Here is a 16081-nt window from a genome sequence, read left to right as displayed (position 1 = left end):
GGATGAAAAACCTGAAATTGTTCAGTTGTGAATGGGTGTTGGGCAGAGAAAATTATCACTTGGAATATAACCTCTTCAGTTGCAGTTGGACAGAATCCTTGTCTGCAGTTACAGAGGGACTGGAAAGTAGGTGGTGGCAGCGAAAGTGTTGTCATAAAACAGTGGAGAACTTGGTTAAAAGTGTTAAAAAAATAAACATGCAGTCTCTAAAATTTGTTCTAAGGGCACATAGGAAATGGAGAGACATTGACTCAAACATATTAGATTCATAAGAATGTCTGTACTTTTCTGATTACTGGCTTTACTTTCTACCTTTTCAGTCACCTTGAAGACTTTTAAACTGAGCAAGATTTTGAATTGTGACTAACATTTTGGGAATATGAAGAATTTACATAACTCACTAATATTCATTTAGTTAATAAAATGGTATAATGTTTGTTAACACTGGAGATTTAACTGGCATTGGAAGTAGCATCCCCCCCCAAAATATGATAAGAAAATTCTCCAGAGTGTTAGGAATTAAACTACCAAGTGCAGGGATTATAGGCACAAACCATCGCCCCTTTCTGTTCTTCCTGTTTGCTGTTCTCCCTTTTCTCTTCACCCATTCTATTCCCTTCCTCTCCTTTTTTGTGTTAAAAAGGGAGTGGAAAAAATATACCCCCTTGGTTCCTTTCTACTTTCAGTACAAAACATCTCTGACCAGTTCACTAGGCAATTTTTCAGTGCTCACCAATTGAATAGCCTACAATCCAATTTTGTTATTATTTGCCTAGTTTACAGAGGTAGTCAGCCTTGTAAGCTGCACTCATTACAGATAACACTAACTTGTCTAGGCCATCTATATTTAATTTTTTTTTTTAAACTATTGTTTGGTTGGCCATCTTACTCATTTGGGATGGCTTTGAGTTAGTTTTCAGTCTTGTTTCTTACTTCAAGTGGAGTTACTGGCTGGTACCACCACATACTCTCTGACTAACTGGTTATAAACCAGAACCCCCATAAACCTCCTCCTTAGATGAATTTGCTAGGATGGCTTATAGAACTCAGAGAAATACTTGTTTTGCCAGCCTTATAAAGGATATAGATGAATAGGGTGTATTATTGGGAAGGCCCTTCAGAACTTTCCTAGGCTGTCTTATGGGGCATCTTAATTACATTACCATCAACTCTGGAGTTATTAAAGAAGCTTGTTATGAGTAAGAAAAGGAATTCCTACTACTTAGGGATTTCCACAGCTTTTTTTTTTTGATTTTATTTATTTATTATGTATACAACATTCTCCCCCCATGTATATCTGCACACCAGAAGAGGGCACCAAATCTCATAACAGATGGTTGTGAACCAACATGTGGTTGCTGGGAATTGAACTCAGGACCTCTGGAAGAGCAGTCAGTGCTCTTAACCTCTGAGCCATCTCTCCAGCCCCCGATTTCCACAGCTTTTAAGAGGTCTGTGGCTCGGTACAAGGAGAGAGACCAAAAATACTTGATGTAGTAAATATGCTCAGAGTGGAGATCAAGTTTTATAATTTGTATTCTAATGTCCTTTATATTTCAAGCTATTCTAAGGATACCATATTTTACCTAGTTTAATGTACTCTTTTAAGTTCCACTCAGAAAGAAAGAATGAAGAATATTTTCAAATTAATTTTTAGCATTCTAGATTATAGAGATTGTAACTAGAAACAGTCCATTTGGCTTAATAGCTATATTCTACTTTGTTTCTTCTGTGGAAAGAGGAATTCAATGAGTCTTGATTGATCATCTGCTTGCCTGTTAATCTGAGCCTTTACCTCGGTGAGGCAGCCATGTAGTGATCAGTTTTATTAGGTGATCAGTTTATTAAAAATAGTTCTAATGAGAATGATTTTAGTTTGGAAATTTGTTCTGTTAAAATATATTGAGCTATTTCTCAACAACATAATTTAGTTTGAAGATGAATCTTAGAGATCATCAAAGCTTTACTGTCTTGTACAGTTATTTTGGGAAGGTTAACTTGCTCCTTTTTTTTTTTTTTTTTAAACGTAATTAATGTGAAACCAGACTAGAATCCAGATTTATTCTATGTTCTTGGCATACAATTAATTTTGGAATTAGAGAAAATGATTAAATGTACCATTTTGTAGACTGTAGGACTATTAACAAGAAGACTTGAAATTGTTAGGAAAAGAGACCCACTGGAGCTGACAGTATTTCCTTTTTTTTTTTTTTTTTTTTTTTTAACATTTTGAGGCAGGTTTCTTTTTTGTAATTTTGGCTTCCTTAAACTGACTCTGTAGACCAGGCTGGCCTTGAACTCAACAGAAATCCATCTGCCTCCCTTTGCCTTCTTGGTGCTGGGATTAAAGGTGTGGGCCACCACTGACTGGCAGAATTTTTATTTCTTTTATATGTGTGTGTGTGAACATGCATATCCACACATACAAATTTATTTCATGTTCGTTGGCATTTTGCTTGCATGTATATCTGTTATGAGGGTGTCAGCAACCCTGGAACTGCGTACAGGTATGAACTGCCAAGTGGGTGCTGGGAATTAAACGCAGGTCCTCTAGAAGAGCAGCAGATGCTCTTCACTGTTGAGCCATCTCTCCAGCCCCTTAGCTTTCATTTCTTAAGCCTAGGTGTCATGTATTTTTTTCTCCTCCCATCTGCTTCCCAAGGGTTGGGATTATAGGTGTGTTCTGTCACAGCCAACTTAATTTTTGTTACTGTTTTCCTGCTTGTTTCCCCATACATAGTTACTACAATTTGTGCCAGCCTTTCTCAGACCCCTAGTTGCTCTAACCTATCCAATTTATAGGCAGCCTCCCTTATGTCCCAAGGCCAATTTTAGAGTCCATGTGTATGGATTTCTTGCTTACCTTTCTATTTTTGTTAAAGTAATTTAAGGTTATTCTATTTGTAAAAGAGTCTTAAGACTGCCGAAAGCTATTTGGAAAGTGAAATTGCCATAACAAAAGTTTGTAAGCTTATCAGTATTTAAACATTAATAGCCCAGGATAAGGGCTGAAGACTGTTAGATTACAGTAAACTTTTAGTACTTTTCTAGAATGAGGAGTATCATTAATAAGTGACTAGTTCATTGTGATGAACTCTGCCACTGAGCTGGTGCTTTTTACTATCCATTCATTAAGTTTTTTTTTTTTTTTTTTTTTTTTTTTTTTTTTTAAAGAAAGATAGGGTCTTATGTAGTCCAGACTGACCTTCGAATCTCTGTGTGGTGGAGTATGACCTTTGAACTTTTGAACCTGCTTCTTCCAGCTTCAAGTTCTGGGATTTACAGGTGTGTGACACTGCACCTTGCTCTTTATTTTGGGACAGAACCTCACCATGTTGCTCAGACTAGCATCAATCATTCCCTTTAGTTTAGCTAGCCCTTGGATTTGTTTGATCCCCCTATTTGATCTCTCTAGTAGCAGAGTTTACAGCTCCAAATTTTCTAACCAAACTTATCACTTCTTGAGTGGTCAGTCTGAATTCTTAAGATTTAGGTTTTTGGTTTTGTAGTCTTAATCTAAAGCAATGGTTCTCAAACTTCCTAAAGGGACCCTTTAATACAGTTCCTCATGTTTTCATTGCTACTTTATAACTATTTGTGCTACCATTACGAATTATAGTTTAAATATTTTTTGGAGGTAGAGAGGTTTGACAAAAGGGGTCTTGATTTGACAGGTTGAGAATCGGTGTTCCAAAGAGACAACTACAAGTTTATGGATTTTGGGATGGGATGGGATGGGATGGGATGTGTGTGTGATGTGGTGTGTGTGTGTGTGTGTGTGTGTGTGTGTGTGTGTGTGTATACATACAATACAGTAATTGATTATTACTGTTAATATTAGTGTTAATATTACTTTTGGAGCCCTGGCTGTTTGGAACTTACTGTAGACTTGGCTGGATGTGGGCCTTGAACTCAAGAGAGATCTGCTTGCCTCTGCCTGTGCCAGCATTCCTGGCCCTAGTGATTTTTCTTTTTCTAGTTATAACATCTCAGCTTATTCTTTCATCTTAAAAACCACCAGTCTTAGATTTCTGTTTGTAATTAACTACTTGTTCTCTACTGAGACTTTCGTTTGTATTATGCATGTCTCTGCTTTTAATCTTGTCTCAAATAAATGGAACAAACATTATTATTGCACCCTTTAGTTCAGTATAATGATAGTCCTCAGCTTTTGTTTGGAATGATGTATAGATGAATTAAGGGTGATAATGCTATATTGCACTTTCATGCCTTTCTGGGATGTGTAGTATTTTAGCCCCATCATGTGGTCAAAATATAAACTACAGCATCTGATTATACCTGTGCCTTAGGTCAATTTACATAGTGCTTTTGCATTTGGACAGATCTAATTAAGTTTCATTCGCCTTTGTGCACTAGTACATATCTTGGGGTTTGTTTTTGTTTTTGTTTTTGTTTTGTTTTTTTTTTCCCCTTTTTGTTTTTCCTTTTTTCAAGACAGGATTTCTCTGTGAAACAGTCCTTGTTGTCCTGGAACTCACTCTGTAGACCAGGTTGGCCTTGAACTCAAAGATTCCCGGGTGTATGGCGTGTACTTCTTTTCTTGACCTTGTGTGTTGTGGATTTGTGGGTGTGGTCCTAGTATGGTCTATTAAACTGGGTCAGCCTGGTCATTTGTTCTTTCATGGCAACAATTAAAAAGCAGTGGTTTTAAAAACAATATAAGCAGTATAAACTTGCATTGTAAATGCATTCTAATTGCATTTTTTGTAGAATAAGCAGATCAAAATTCAGTCAGACTGGTAGAGTTCATTGAAGTATCTTTGTGGGACATATGTGCTATGTAGACTTTTTGATGTGTTTGTATAAACTTTTATTGAGGTATCCTGTAGTTTTCAGAGAAAATAGAAAAAACTATTTGTTTTTGAAGACAGAATGGCTTTATTCTCTATGTAGCTGAGGAGATGACATTTATTTCCTGGCCTTCTTTCTTCTACCTCCTCTGTCTGTCCTGGGACTAAAAGCATGCTTTAATGTGCCCATTTTGGGCATGCTAGGGATCATATATGGTGATAGGCAAGTACTCTACTGACTGACTTATACTCCCAGTTCCTAGTTTGAATGAGCCATTCATCCTTTAGTAGTAGTGTCCAGTTGCTGAGAATTTGTGGTTTTTGAAGTTGGTTTTATTTCTAGTTTTAGTCTATTTTTGGTCATCTAGAATATAATCAATTATTTTGATTTTTTCTTATTTATTAGGACTTGTTTTGTGTTCTACATTATGGTCTCATAGAGAACAGTGTTGGGCTGCTGAAAAGATTGTATTTTTCAATGTTTAGGTATTCTGTAGACTCCCTTTTATAAATAGGGAAACAGGTTGGGAGAAGAGAAATAATTTCTCCTAAACGGGATTAGAGCTGTATAAGTTCTTGTAGATACTTTAAGGTTTGGCTTTTTTTGTTTGTTTTTCCAAAGGGGTGGTGGTGCATGCCTTTAATCCCTGCACTCAGGAGGCAGAGGCAGAGGCAGAGGCAGAGGCTCTCTTGAGATTAAGGTCAGCAGGTCTACAGAGTGAGTTCCAGGACAGCCAGGACTTACATAGAGAAATTATGACTCCAAAAAAAAGAAGAAAAGGATTTGTCCTTTTGGAAGGGGTGGTTCTGGAGTTTGAAACCATGATCTTATGTATGCTAAGAAAGTCCTGTTGTAATGTTCTGAAAAATATTACGCAAAAGGTTTTAATGAAATGTGTAAGCTTATAATCACCTATGTGTCATATCCTAAATATTTTGCCTTATTTTGGAAATAGAGTATTACTGATATAGTCAACATGTCCTTACTATTTGCTTTACAGTACATTTCCCACCTTGTGTCTTGGACATTGGATTTATGCTTTATTTTTGTCTGTGTTACTTTTCTTAGTGTAGGTTGCAGAAATATATACACAAGCCTATCTGGTCCTGTATGTTATCTTCAGTGTTTTTAAAGTTAAATTACCATGAGACCAAAGAGTCTGTACATTTCCTGCTTAGCACACCCAAAGCACAAGGTCTTAATCATTTTATAGCCAAACCCCTTCTGACTTGTGCTTATGCCGAAACTTTCTCAAGAATAAAGAATAGTTTCTCAAAGAACAGATTAAAAACCTACTGGATATATACCCTTTCATCATTTACAGAGTGTCCCCCCCAAGAAAGAAAAAGTCCTCAAAACTGTGACAAGTGTCCACTACATAAGGTATTTGCATATGAGAATCATGGAATCAATCTCTTAATCCTTCCTCCTGCTCCCCTTCCCCTCCCAAAAATTATTCTAGATCCAAGTACTGGGCCTATAATATGAAAAATAGCACCAAATATTGGGTTACTTTAAGCATCCTTGAATTGGTAATACAGTCTGTAGTCTGTTCAGAAGGAGGAGGAGTGTATCACCTACATACACATCTCCACCATCCAACACTTTTCCAGAGTTTGGTGAATTCTGACCTCCTGTTGCTGCTGCTGCTGCTGCTGCTGCTGCTGCTAAGAATATTGGCAGTAGCCTTAATTACATGTTATATAAGACAAATTAAATGGATTTGGTTTCAGCATCTATCAATCAGCGTTTAATAAAAGTGGAAGGAACATCATTCTAAAATTCAGGTTCAGTCAAGAGTATGTAAGAGCTGAAGAGTAGAAGGGAGAGGAAATTTACCATGTGCTCACCCTGCGAATCACCAACAAAAATGCCAAAATGTGCCAAAATGCAATCCCACTACTGCTTTTTGCAAGTACCATTTCTTATAGTCATGTTTGCAACTTCTTCTGAAACAGTGCCTAAGTAACTCTAAAGCCAAAGCCAGATGTAGTGACAAACACCTAGGGAGTCTGAGGTAGACCAGCATGTGGTGAATTCAAAACCTGAATGGATTATACAGCAAAATCTTACCTGTTTTTCTTTTCACATCTCTTAGATCTTTGATAGTTAGTAGGACATAGATTCAGTAGTCACCCTTCCATGAGCCAGCTTACTTTAATATTAACTAATGAAGTTTAAGGTGAACTAAGGTTATTTCAATTGTTTAGTAGCTATATGTACCCAATAGCAGCATTGGAAAGTTTTGGACTTTTTTCTCTCACCTGAGACTGGGTTTCTTTAGCTCTTGCTGTCCTGGAACTCAGATCCCCCTGCCTTGCTAGTGTTGGGATATTATAGATATTAATAGATGATGTTAGAAAGTTTTTGTTGGAAAGTTGTGGTAGAGGTTTTCATTAATGGCTGTTAAGTATTCTATGGTTTTTATTTTTTATTATTTTTGCCTTGTTTTAGTCATGTATTAAGGAAATTGAGTAATTTTGAATTCATTTAAAAATATTTACATAAGAATTGGAGATGGTAGCTCAGTTGATAGAGTACATAGAGTACTTTTTAGCATGTAATATGTTCTGGTTGAGTTTCCCGTACCATATAGATGGGGTATCCCGTACCATATAGATGGGGTATTGTGGCCTACTCCTGTTGTTGTGGGTGGAGACAGGAGGATCAGAAAGAAGTTCAAAGTTATTTGTTTACTTACTGGTTCAAAACATCCAACTCAAGGACAACTCAAGAGGGGGGGAGGTAAGAAAAATTACTTGGAAAGCCTGCACACCAAGATATTGTTTGGATATGACCACTACCTATATTATATTACTGTAAGTGTCAAATTCCTATTCTTAGATAAGATGGAAAGCAGAAAGGATTGGCTGGAGACCTTAAAGCTTCACTTAGGTGGTTTGGGATGGGGTTTTATGAAACCTGGCAGCCAGAACATACACAAACACAGTTACGATGACCCTATGAACATTGCAAATGGTTTGGTTACTTTCCTCCTTATTAGTCTGAGGAGAAGAAAAGAGATGAGGGGGTTTCATTGTGCCAATCTAGATGTACAGCCAATTCAGGACAAACATTCCTTAAATGACCAACATATAGTAGATTAGAGATGCAGTTCAAATGTAAAGGTAGAGAAGGACAATGTAAAGGCAGAGATGCAAAGCCTTTTGTCCTGCTTAGTTACTCGTAGGCTGTCTTCAAGGCTAACTAGAGTTCTGCTTTTGCAAAAGAATCCTTCAGATCACTGGAAAGTCTATGCAGCCATTATAACTCATGTGTCAGAGGTGTTCTGTCAGCAAACATAATGAGATGGTCTTGTCAGTGGCATGGTCTCAATTAATGACTGTAAGTCATTTAAAATCAAGGCTTATTGCTGTTTTTTCTTCCTTAGAGAATATTTTTTTTCAGTCAGTTCTTTCTCATTTCTTCAGACCTAGACAAGCATTAAGCTTCTCTCTCTCTCTCTCTCTCTCTCTCTCTCTCTGTCTGTCTGTCTGTCTCTTTTTTTTTTTTTTTTGAGATATTTCACAGAAGTGAATTTTGGGCAATGACTTAAATTTCACTTAAACTGTTGTTTTAGATTGAATAAGTTTTACCACATTGGTGGACATTTAAATTGTTTGCAGCCTTGTTTTGTGCGCCCCCACCCCCCACCCCGTGTCTTCCTTCCTTCCCTCCCTCCTTCCTTCCTCCCTCCCTCCCTCCTCTCCCTCCCTCCCTCCCTTCCTTCCTTCCTTCCTTCCTTCCTTCCTTCCGTTTTTTTGAGACAGGGTTTTTCTGTGGCTTTGGAGGCTGTCCTGGAACGAGCTCTTGTAGTCCAGGCTGGTCTCTAACTCACAGACATCCGCCTGTCTCTGCCTCCCAAGTGCTGGGATTGATGGTGTGTGCCACCACCACCCGGCTCCTTTCTTTTCTTTTGAATATGGTTTGCAGCCTAGTTTTGTTTCTTTTCTTTTGGATATGGCTTTGATATTTAATTTATACTGGCTTCAAACTTCCAATTCTCCTGCCTCAGTTTACCAGCTACTGGCAGTAAAGGTGTATATCACCACAATTGGCTTGTTTATAGTTTATTTGCTGTATTGAATATTGCCATCTAAAACTTCAGTGCATTAATCTGTGAAGATACTTGAAAAGTCAGATAGATATGTATGTGTTTGCTGCTGTGTTCCTCCTTTCCCTTCCCCTTTCCCTCCTTCCCCTATTCCTTCCCTTCCCCTCCCTTCCCTTCCCTTCCCTCCTTCCTTTACTTCCCCCAACCTCAGTCCGTCCGTCCATCCATCCATGAAGGTATCTCATGTAGTCCAGGCTGGCCTTAAACTTAATGTGTAGCTGATGATGACGTTGAACTCCTAATCTTCATACCTCCATTTAACACCATCACTTGTGTCTTAAGCTCTTTTTGTTGTTGTTGCTGCTGCTTTTAAAGACAGTCTCTCTACATAACATAGTGTTAGCTGTCCTGTAACTAACTATGTAGACCAGGCTAGCCTCAAACTCACAGAGATCCACCTGCTTGTACCCCCTAAGTGCTGGAACTAATGGTGTATACCACCATACCGGGGTTTTTAAAAAAAGCCCTTAATCCCCGTACTTGGAAGAGGCAGGCTGGTCTACAGAATGAGTTCTAGGACAGCCAAGGCTACACCGAGAAACCCTGTCTTGAAAAACCTAACAAACCCTGCCAAACTGTCTGGGTAGTGGTGGTGTACAAGTTCCAGGACAGCCAGTGCTACACAGAGAAACTCTGATTGGGATCCCACCCCCTACCCTTCCCAAAACCCCTGCCACACTGGTGTGCAAAGTGTCTGTAGAACTTTACATTCCTCCTAGTAATATAAATAAGGTCGGAAGTAGAAAATATTTTTTTAAAGAAACTGAAAAATAAGTAATTTTTAAAATCCTATAATGTATATGTACACACACACACACACACACCTACCCACCCACCCACAGAAACACAAACATAAAACAGTTGAATTAACACTTTCCATTCCTTCTGTACTTTGCTACCTCTATGTATTTGAATTTCCTTTCAGGTTTTTTTTTTTTTCTATTTTTTTTTTCCTTTTTTAATAAGGTCAAAGGATGTTTTTCATTGTGTCATGTCATGTAATTTAGATTTACTGGTTATTCTATTTTTGTTATTTGGAAATGCCTTCACCTTTTTATCACACGTGCTTGTGATAAAACCTAAGGTGTTAATAGGTGCTGGGTAAGCCATTTAGCAAAAGACAATCCTTAGTTTTTGCTTTTTCAAAAATACTTATTATTTACACAGTGTCCTGTCTGCATGTTTGCCTGCATGTCAGAATAGGGCACCATAGTTGTGAACCACGATGTGGCTGCCGAGAACTGAACTCGGAACCTCTAGAAGAGCAGTTAGGGCTCTTTACCTCTGAGCTGCCTCTCCAGCCCCTAGTTCTTGCTTTTCCCCACATTGGAACTCCAAAAAGATTGTGTGTTCAAGTGTCTGTGTGTCCATGTCCATCCATCCATGTGTGTGTGGACTTGAGTGCAGGTGCTGACAGAGGCCAGAAGCATTGGATCTCTTGGAGCTTGCACAATAGGCACTTAAGAGTTGGGAATCAAACTCGTACTTTTAGGAATAGTAGTTTATGCTCTTAACCACTGAGTCAGCTTTCATTCAGCCCATTAATTTTTTAAAGTTAGCACACAAAATGTTACTACTTTTACTTTTCTGATTATGGTCTTAGAGATCACTTACACAGAAACATGAATGTGATGGTAGAGATAAGAGTGCTTAAAAGTACTTGATAAAAAAGTTCAATCCCTGGAACCATCATGAAAGTGGAAGGAGAGAACCTTGCCATAGGAGGTTGTTTCCCCACCCCCACCCAACAACAACAACAACAACCAGACTGACAGACATCAGTCTGTTACCACAGAGAATGCAGATCCAGGAATAAGATAATAATTGATAAAAGAATCTGAGTTATTCAGGTTGTTAGATGTGAGGTATAAACGAATGCATATAGAGTTATACAGTGAGTGTCCTTTTTGTGTATAGCTGAAAACCACATGTCCAGAAACAAACACAAGGAAGACCTTTCTTGTCTGTTTGATTGAATGATTGAGATAATGTCTTCTAATCCCTTCTAACACACTGTTGGTTTGCTTTCTTTTCTTTTTCCTTAGAGACAGGGTTTCTCAGTGTAGTCTTGGCTGTCCTGGAACTCACTCTGTAGTACAGACTGTCCTTGAACTCACAGAGATCTGCCTGGATTAATGCCTATGATTTGGTTTTATTTTATCCCCCAAATGCTACCAATTTAGGCCCTGTTTTCAGATATGTGTGACCACAGAATAATAACTGATAATTTGTTTTTATAGTCTTTGTGAATATTGAAGTCACACAAAAAAGTCATGATAAGGAATTACTCTCAAAGTAGGTAGAGGGTAATGTTACTTTAAATGCTTTGAGGTTTTGAGTTCTGTAATACTTCCTTGAGTTCATGTAATGTTCAAATTTGGAATAATAGGGATATTTATTTGTAGTTTTTTATACACCAATAATTAGAAATTGGCCATTTCACCCAGTTTGCTGTGCTAAAACATTGTTAAATTGCATGAAGCCTGTTACTAAGTTCATCATATTTGCAAGTAACTTTAGTCTATAAAGAGTGTTGCTGTTAAGTAAAAGAATGGATTGTATTGTATATCTGTTCCCAGACTAGTTCTTTACGATAAAGCATGATCAGATTTCAAACTTTGTCTGTAACCTGTAAAATGCTGGTTTCTTTTGTCACTTAAAAATGAGTATTTAACCCAGTTCTTCAATGGAAGTAGGAATTTAGATAGAAGTAAGGACAGTAAAAGAAGAGAACAGACAGAGAGAGTGCGTGCGCTTGTCAGAATTTTCTAATTCACTTATTACCTGATATCAGGCAAATTTAGTTGGACATGCATTTAAGAACCCCACTCTCTAAACTAATTAGGTATTTACTTATAGGTTAGTCTCATGTTTGCATTAATTGTAAAAATATTTGATTGTGTTTTTGAATATGATAGCTGGCCAATTCATAATTCTGTAGGCATGTCTTAATCTGTGTATACCCTTACCAGCCATATACAGAATGCCATGTTTACTTTATATCACTAAATTTTGTCTTTTTAAGTTTCATTTTGATGTACAAAAATAGTTTTGTTCTTGCCATTTTGTTGCATTTCTCTTATTTCTCTCCTTTATTTTGGTTTATGGTTTGTGGGAGTCATGGCAGTAGTAGTTGGAGACAGGCTGATAATAGTCCACGAGCAGACAGGAAACAGTGAATAGAGAATGAAGTAGAGTTCTATGAAATCTGAAGTGAGTTGTACCCGCCTCCCTCCTGCAGCAAGGCTTTACCTCCTTAAGGTTCCTTAACCTTCCAAACAGTGCCACCAACTGGCAATTTAAGTGTCTAAACGCATTCACACACAACATTCCCCTTCTGAACTTTGATGATGCAAAATGCATCTGTTTCACTTTCAGAGTTCCCATAGTCTTTAACAGTCCAACACGATTCAGAAAATCACTGTCTTTTCTGAGACTCGGGGTAATCTCCCTTTAAAATAAACAAGTTTCATGGTTCAGTATATAATAGCACAGAGTAAACATTTCCATTTTAAAAGAGAGGAATTGGAGGCATTGGCCTACCAAGGGAAAATCAGACCAAAGCTAGTCCCAAACCATAAGGGCAGTCCTGCAGCCCATGTGTTCAGCATCTGGGACTTAGGACACATCTAGACTCTAAAGGGACTAGGCCACTGACCACTCCAGCTTCCCTTTTAGCTCCTCATATTTTTTTTTTTCTCTCTCTCTCGAGACAGGGTTTCTCTGTGTAGCTTTGGAGCCTATCCTGGCACTGGCTCTGGAGACCAGGCTGGCCTCGAACTCACAGAGATCTGGCTGCCTCTGCCTCCTGAGTGCTGGGATTAAAGGCGTGCGCCACCAACACCCGGCTTAGTTCTTCATATTTGTAAGAATAGCATTTTGTAACCCTTGCTTACTTTATCCTTATTCTTTGTTTTATATAGCTTATTGTGTCTCTCAGTTTATGGATTTTCCTTTAAAAAATTTTTTTATTTCAAGGAGGCCCTTCCTCTTATGGCCAGCCTGGTCAGAGACAAAGAGGAAGAAAGACGTGGCACTGCTATATCTTTTTCTTTTCTGATGACACATAAATCCATTGTAATTGTTGAGAATTTTGATTGATTATATCATTAACATATGTATATTAAATAACCATTGTAAATAGCTTGTATTTTGTCGTTCTAATTTTTGAAATACTCTGTATTCTTTCCTCTTTTTTGCTTAACTATTTTATGAAGAGTCTAGGAAACTTAAACATGTTTCATATTTGACAATTTTTCTTATATCTTTTTTTTGTTTTTGTTTTTGGTTAGCGAGGGACAGAGTTTCTCTGTTATCTTTGGATGTCCTGGAACTCACTCTGTAGACCAGGCTGGCCTCTAGAGATTTGCTTGCCTCTGCCTCCCAAGTGCTGGGATTACAGGAATGTGCCCCCACCACCACCCTTCTTTGACATTTTTTTTCTTGATGTAGGAAGAAAACAGAATGAAAATGTTTACATCAAATAGAGTGTAGTACAGAATTTTATATTTTGTTAAGATGTAACATTTTAACTTGGTTTTCTTGGGATATTTTATTGCTACTATTGCTATTACTACTATTGGAAAAGTTGGTGCAGTTCTTGAATTCTTTCAGAAAGGTATGTTTTTTATTGTTTTTGTTTTTTGGTAAAGCAGAAGGAAAGAGACTAATAACGTTAATTTTGCATGTATTCTTAACTATTTAAACTCCTAGAAATATGTTGGTGTGCTATTGTTATTAAAGTTAAATTTAGGCTTAATAAATGTATTTGTATAATTTATTTCAGTCATCATTGAATTTTGAGAAGCATTCTGAAAATTTTTCATGGACAGAAAATCGTTATGATGTGAGTCGTCGACGACACAACTCTTCAGATGGCTTTGACTCTGGTATTGGACGTCCTAACGGAGGTAAAATTTGCTAAGGAATGATAGAATTCATGATCTTTTTAGGATTTTTTATTGCTATTCAGTCATTAAGTGTAACTATCTTTGAATTTATATTACTTTACTGTTATCAAATAAAGGTAATTTTGGGAGGAAAGAAAAAAATGGATGGCGTACGCATGGCAGAAATGGTACAGAAAACATAAATCATCGAGGGGGATACCATGGTGGAAATTCCCGTTCTCGTAGCAGTATTTTCCATTCTGGAAAAAGCCAAGGACTACATGAAAACAGCATCCCTGACAATGAAACTGGGAGGAAAGAAGACAAAAGAGAACGCAGACAGTTTGAGGCTGAGGATTTTGTAAGTTTCTCATAATTTTAATACAAATGATGTTTCTGTAAGTGCCATTTTAGTATCAAGGCACTCCTAGGTTTTTTTTGTTCTTTTTTATATTAGTACAGGTAATTTTCTGTAGGGTCAGGTGCTTGTCCAGTTGTAGTTGTTTTGTATGAGTCAGGGTTTCATGCTTCAGTCTAGGCTGAGTCGAAGTCAAGCATGAGCAACTATGTCTGGTTCTGTCTACTTTATTTTTAACTTCCTATTTTATAAGGAATATGTAATTCCTTATAAATGTGAATTTTTTATTACCTTTTAATTTTGTGTGTATGGTTGTAAATGTGTTGGTGCAGGCCACAGAGAGTTTGTGGGGGTCGCAGTAACTTGTCCTTTTGTTTTATTGAGACTGGGTCTTGCTATGTAGCTCTGTACTTCCTGGAACTTGTCATGTAGACCAGGCTCCCAGTTCCGGAGAGGATCTTAAAAGGGTCAAAACATTCTGAATGTGGGCAGCATGGGCTTGGGGTCAAAATGGAATAAAAAGGAATCCCTGCCCCCTTTTGTTTCCTACTCCTATGATGTGGATTTTTTTGTTGCACAGTGACTTTCCTACTCCAGTGAATTGAGCTTTCTGAAACCATGCACACTAAAATAAACATTTCCTCCTTTCTGTTAATTTTCTAGGTTATTTAGTCATGGCCACTAATGTAATAAAAAAGACAAATACAAACCTGGCTGTTGGTGGCACATGCATTTAATCCCAGCACTTGGGAGGCAAAGGCAGGCAGTTCTCTGGGAGTTCGAGGCCAGCCTGGTCTACAGACAAATACAATGTTTTGCTGTAGAATTAATGAAAGAAAGCATAGAGTGTGGCAAAACATTATTCTTAGTACTAATGTTTTGAGATAGGGTCTCACCATCTAGTTCTGGCTGCCCTAGAACCCACAGTATAGACCACACTGGCTTACAACTCACAGACCCTTTCAAGTGCTGAGATTAAAAGCATGAGCCACTTGACACAACCTCCAGAGGATAACTTCAGGGAGTGGTTCTCTTTTTACAGTGTGTGTCCAGGTGATAGAACTCAGGTTTTTGGGCTTGACAACAGACCTTTATCTCCTGGGCCATCTCCCCTGGCCACTCAAAGGGACTCTGCTTTAAAGCAGTTACCTTCTCCGAGTCCCTGCCTACTCCTTCCAGAATCTTATATTTGTGTTGTTTTCATTCCATATAGAAAATTGAATACTGTTCCTTAGAACTAGTAGCCTGATGAGTTTAATGGCTTATTTACAAATGCCTCACACACACACATTTTGAAAAGGTATTTTGCTGATTGATAAAGGTTTTACTGTGTTGCCTAGGCTTGTTTGGAACTTACGTGTTAATGTGATCCTCCTGAGTTTTCATCATTTCTTGTTCCTTGATCTCAGTATGTTTGTCTTCTCTAAACACTGTATTTCTTAAAGTTACAGAAAAGTGACCCAGTAAACATGCTTACTTTTGATTTTGCTGTTGTCTTGTTTGAGTTTAAGGTCTTGGGTTGCCTAGATTGTCCCCAAACTTATTATGTACCTGAGGATAGTCTTAACTCCTGATCCCTTTGTCTTCACTTTCCAAGTGCTAGGTATATATAGGTGTATTCCATTGTGCTTGGCTCTGATTCATTCATGGTAATTTAAAATTCATATTTTGTGCAAGTAGAGAATCAGCACTTTCTTTATTATTATTACTATTTCTTAGTATGTATTTGAGTGGCTGTATTAGTCTATGTTGTTCATGGTATGCAGAATATATAGTTTAATATCACAGGCAGAATCTTGTGTTCTCATTGAGCTATTCCTAGTGGGAAGACTCAACATCTAATGAAAAAAATAACTTGTTTTTGCAGAAAATTTGAAGAGGAAGTGACAGCGTAGGGAAGTCAAGAGA

General features: G+C 37.7%; 1 protein-coding gene across 7 annotated transcripts in view; it reads left to right on the top strand.

Moving 5' to 3' along the window:
- Gpbp1 (GC-rich promoter binding protein 1) overlaps window positions 1-16081 on the top strand; it is a 62860-nt gene that overhangs the window by 23388 nt on the left and 23391 nt on the right. For all 7 annotated transcript variants that reach the window (XM_027401488.2, XM_027401485.2, XM_027401486.2 and 4 more), the window contains 2 exons: window positions 13713-13836; window positions 13953-14176. In XM_027401488.2, coding sequence (XP_027257289.1) covers window positions 13713-13836; window positions 13953-14176 — 348 coding nt within the window. The remainder of the gene's footprint in view (window positions 1-13712; window positions 13837-13952; window positions 14177-16081) is intronic.

The sequence above is a fragment of the Cricetulus griseus genome, chromosome 2 (genome assembly GCF_003668045.3).
Source record: "Cricetulus griseus strain 17A/GY chromosome 2, alternate assembly CriGri-PICRH-1.0, whole genome shotgun sequence".
Lineage (NCBI taxonomy): Eukaryota > Metazoa > Chordata > Mammalia > Rodentia > Cricetidae > Cricetulus > Cricetulus griseus.
Note: the sequence above shows the minus strand (reverse complement) of the source record. Positions and strands in the feature narration are given on the sequence as shown.